At 56.3% G+C, this 4,946-nt stretch overlaps 1 protein-coding gene across 1 annotated transcript; it reads right to left on the reverse strand.

Annotated features, from left to right (window-relative positions):
* Positions 1–3,251: 3,251 nt before the first annotated feature.
* On the reverse strand, positions 3,252–4,721 carry Foxb2 (forkhead box B2). The gene has a single exon (XM_036182049.1). The coding sequence runs from the start codon at positions 4,549–4,551 to the stop codon at positions 3,256–3,258; it is 1,296 nt and encodes a 431-aa protein (XP_036037942.1). The 5' UTR covers positions 4,552–4,721; the 3' UTR covers positions 3,252–3,255.
* Between the last annotated feature and the right edge of the window lie 225 nt (positions 4,722–4,946).

Below are 4,946 nucleotides of genomic sequence, written 5' to 3' on the forward strand. Positions count from 1 at the left end.
CATCTCATCTATGTCTCAAATTAATTTTCTGTTGTCTAATATGTGGAGGGCAGTTGCCCTGAGCCCAGAAGAGACCACATACTCAACTGAGAGCTACCAAAGTAACACAGTTAACTTCTCTCTTTATACCAGCTTAATAGAAACTCCGCATTTCGTTAGTGACCTGACCCCTAACAAAGGTCCAGAATAAACACAGGAGCTTTAAGCAGGCCTGTTTGGGCACGTGATAATAATAAGCTGGTCCTGGTGTAAAGCAGGAAGCTGGGGGCTGGTTCCTCCTACTCTAGAGTCCCAGAGGTGTGCCATGAGTGTTCTGCCAGGTCCCAGGTCTGGCAGCATCTGCTCATGAGAATATAAGCCTCACAGTGCAGTCAAATCCCATCTGAGTTGGAAAATCTGGAAACAGAGGAGGTGTCTAACTGGGGACAGTCCTCCACTGTTAGGATCAGGGCTCCCCCTTTACTTATTTTAACAAATCCTTTCTTCACACTCTGCACAGCTTCTTTGGGGCACCAGGGTCTTTCTGAAACAAGAACTTGAACACAATCATTGTGCACTTCACTTTGCCTTCCAGCCTCTCCCTCTTTTCTCCAAACATGAAACAATCAGTTTTCTCTACCTAGATAGAAAGGGTACCCGGCAGGGGCTGGGTGCAAGAAAGGTCCTGAAAATGGCGGCCGAGACAAGGGACCCAGAATTGGGACCATTGGCACCACTAAAAATTACCAGGAACCATTCTGGCTGATCTAGAGGGAAGAGGCAATACTTTCTAGGAGACAGGGACTCTTTCTTAGGGTCAAATGTCTGTAGACCCCCTAAACTAGGCTCTCAGTAGGGCTTCAGCACTGGCTAGTTGGAAAGTGGACAGAGAAGGCAGACTCCAAATTCTCCCCTAATCTCTGGCCCCCATATCACTGTGTCTCTGACCCGCTTTTCTCTTTCTACCCCCTAAAACTGTGGAGTGGAAAATCCATGGGAAAGCTAGACAAACTCTCCAATTAACTGAGCCCCAGCATCGAGGGCAGCTACCTAGGATGTGTCAAAACTCAGTGACACACTGCAATGAGATTGGTAAAAGAGGGATGGGCACAAACACTGGTTTTTGTTTGTTTGGTTGGTTTTTGTTTGTTTTTATGTTATTTGATTTTGTTTTTGCTTTTCAGGGTCTACCCCAAACACACCCCAGCAACACTGCCGAGTAACTCTCCTTTTTGTCTCTTTACGTTCTTTTAGTGGAAAGTTGGAGGAACTTTTTAGGCTTGGTAGGCAGAGGAAAACTGGCTTTCAGTGGAATTTTGCTGGAGGTTAGAGGGAGATGGGAAGGGGGCTGCACAGGAGCCCAGTCGTAGCTTTCTGGAATCCAACATGCAGAGGACCTCTCACCTGCTGTCTCCGCATCTGCCCAGCACCCGAAGTTCTGGCCGCGGTTTGTTCGAGGCCCAAGAACTTCGTGTCTCCACCCCAGACAGCAGTCACCCAGCCGCCAAAAGTCACCTCGCAGACCCCACTTGCAGACCCCTCTTCCCTAAGCTGGGCAAGCAACAGGTCTCCCAGAATGCGGTGGCATTTCCCATCCACCTAGTTAGTGTTCACTGGCAGTGGCGTCTTCAACCGTGCTGCTCTGGGCCACCCATAATCCAATCCCACACCTGCTCTGCAGGCCCGGCCAGGAGATCCGGGCCCTGCCCTGCCCCTGCCAACCTCAGAAAAGGTTGCCGATTGGTGGTGATAGGAAAAAATTTACTGCTGCGGGTTTTGCCAATTCAGACTCTAATGTTGACATGGGCTTAAAGAAATTTTCAGTTAGGGAAGTAGAGGGATGAAAATGGGGAGAAATTAGCCAGCTGACGGGTGGAGTGGACGGAGCGCGGAACCGGCCAAGAACATTGTCCCCAGAGATGGCGCTCCCGTTGATCTCAGGCCTCTTGAAACTCTGAAGTTAGGAAATTAAGGGCTGGGGGCGAATGTTCAACTGCGGCCTCATCTGCTAAGAAGAGAACAGCCGCACACCAGCACGGGTATATCCAGAGAGACGTTTTAATGATCACCCGATACAACACAGGCAGACAGGACGAAGGGCGCAGACACAGGCCAGAGGGGACTTGGAGCCAGGGCCACTCAGCACCCCTCCCTAAGTTTGTTGCCAGTAAAGTGCTGTTCCTGGGACTCAAAACCCAAGAAAGGCAACAGTGACAGGGTGAATTTATTCACAAACCATAACTGAAGAATTAGCCTGAAAAGCAAGCAAAGGTGACGCCTCCTTGTTTGGGCTCAGGGAGATCGGAAGCGGACAGCCACCAAAAGGCACCCCCTCCTCCCCGACGCGCGCCCCTCTCCCGGAGGTGACTAGGCATCCTCGCACTAATAGATGAGCAAACATCCGTGATACAAGTGACTTTTTTTTTTAAAGTCCACGTGGAACTGGTCGTGGGAATGAACTGTGTTCTCAGGCTCCGTAACCGTTCCTCACCCGATTGATCCACAGAGGAGTCGCAGGTGGAAAGTCGCCTTTATTGTCTCTCTCCGGGGGGGCGGGAGGGGGGCTCCCCGAACTTCACTTTTGGAATCTGGAGCTTTGCTCTTTAAGCCGCCGCCATTCTCTTTTGTGCAAACTAATTACTTTAGCTGGCGCTACTATCCTCCTCGACCCCGGGTCACAGCCAAGAAATCTAACCGTTTCCCTAAGATCCCACTGAGCACCCCCACCCCGTCAAAGCGACTTTATTCGTGGCGTCGTTTTCTCGTCCTTTCTCCTGACCAAGGAAATAACGAGACCAAACGCATGTATCCTTTTCCTTACCACCTAACACGAGTTCTCCTTAGTGGGGAGGCGGCTGCGGACGCTCGAGCTCCCGCAGACTGAAACTTGTAGTCTGAAGTCCATTCCCGGCACTCTCTTGGGCTTCTGCTCCGCGTTCGGTCGCCAGCTTCTGCTCCAGGAAAGGGGTGAACTCCGCTTCCTCTTTGCCTGAAATGAGTTTCCCCAACCATTTTTGCTCCCTCCCCCATAACTTACGGATATTTTTATTACAATAGAAACTCTTACCTGAAAATGGGCATTCATGAGTCTGATTTACAAGGTTGTAAAAACACAGACACCAGGAGGTTACATTTATTCAGACCAGTGGAGCACCCACTTTTGAGTTGTCGATCAGTTTCTAAAATGCCTTCATTCTTTTTTTGCTCGAAGCCAACTTTGGGATGCTCCCTCGATCTGGGGCTGTTGACTCAGTCCCTCGCCAGGTGTCTCCTCCCCTAGGAGTGCACCAACACGGAGTGCAGGGGACCTCCCTTGCTGTCAGCCGCGCCGGCTGCGGTGGGCTCCAAGAGAGGGGCTGTGGGTGAGGCGGCGGCCGCGCACACGGTGGAAGGGGCAGGCAGCTGTTGTGACGCCGTGGGGACTGCCAGCGCCGGCGGCAGCGTGGTCACGGGTGGCAGCGCAGGCGTGGGCTTGATGGGCACCGGTACAGCTGGCAGGCTCTGGTTTGCCGAGTGGCACAGGGCCTTGACTGGCACCCCGAACGCCCCATACTCCGGGCCTACCGGGACCCCAGCTGCGGCGGCGGCGGCGGCAGCGGCGGCCACCGAATCCATCACGCCGACATGAGGCCACACGGAGCCCACAACGTTACCGAGCTGGCCTGGCACCGGGTAGCCCAAGTGGTGCATGACAGACGCCAAAGGCAACCCTCCGGCCTGCAGCACGCCCTTGTAGTCCCTCCCGATGATGTTCTCGATGGCGAAGGGGTGTTTGAAGCCCGTGGTGGAGGCGGCGGCGGCGGCCGCGGCGGCGGCGGCCGAGCCCAGCCCGTAGGGTGGAAACTGAGACAGCCGCCCCACGCTGCCCACCGCCGCCGCCGCCGCCGCCGCCGCGGCCGCCGCCACGGCCGCCGCCTCCTGCATCTTGCCGGGATGGGACGGCTGCGGAGGCTGCGACTGCGGCGGTGGCTGCTGAGCGGGCTGCGACGGGAGGTGGGGCGGCTGCGGAGCGGGAGCCGGCTGCTGGTGGAAATAGGGCACCATGTGCGTCGGCGGCGGCGGCGGCGGCTGGGGCGGGTGGTGATGGTGGTGGTGGTGTGCCGCCGCGTGGTGGTGATGGTGGTGGTGGTGGTGGTGGTGCGGGTGGTGGGTGTGGTGGGGGTGCAGATGGCCCCCGGGCCCCGTACCCGGCGCGCCCTTGCCGCTTCCTGCGTGCAGGTGAGCGTGGTCTGCGCGCAGTACCTTGAAGCGCTTGCGGCGCCGCAGGAAGCTGCCGTTCTCGAACATGTCACCGCAGTCAGGGTGCAGAGCCCAGAAGCTGCCCTTCCCGGGTTGGTCGGGCCGCCGCGGGATCTTGATGAAGCAGTCGTTGAAGGAGAGGTTGTGGCGCAGGCTGTTCTGCCAGCGCTGCGTGTGCTCGCGGTAGTAGGGGAAGCGCTCCATGATGAACTTATAGATGTCGCTCAGAGGCAGCATCTTCTCAGCCGAGTGCTGGATGGCCATGGCTGTCAGGGAGATGTACGAGTAGGGCGGCTTTTGGTCGCTGTACGAGCTCTTCCCCGGTCGTGGCATCTTGCCAAGCTCCTCCACCTCCTCCTGGCCCACAGTGGGCCTCGACGCCCCTCGGAAGCCGGATCCCCGGCCTAAGTGTCCCCTCGAACTCTCTCTCCACCTGTGCAGCCCGGATCACGAGCCCTCTCAGCCCCCAGAACCCCTTTGGTTCGGTCCTCCTCCTTCTGGGAGCTGCCTAAGTCCCCACGATTGGCTTTTCGGGCCAATGCAGCTCGATGGTGCTCACAACTTTTGGTCTGGACTGTCGCGGACAGGCCCGCACAGTAGCCGGAGAGGCTCGCCAGCTTTACCTTGGTTTTCTCTGAGTCTTCCCCCGCCCGGGTGACCAGTCTGGAACTCCGGAGCGAAAGGCGGTTGAATGAGTTTCTTTTTGGCCTCTTTGACCTTTCTCGGTA

This window comes from Onychomys torridus, chromosome 1 (genome assembly GCF_903995425.1).
Source record: "Onychomys torridus chromosome 1, mOncTor1.1, whole genome shotgun sequence".
NCBI lineage: Eukaryota > Metazoa > Chordata > Mammalia > Rodentia > Cricetidae > Onychomys > Onychomys torridus.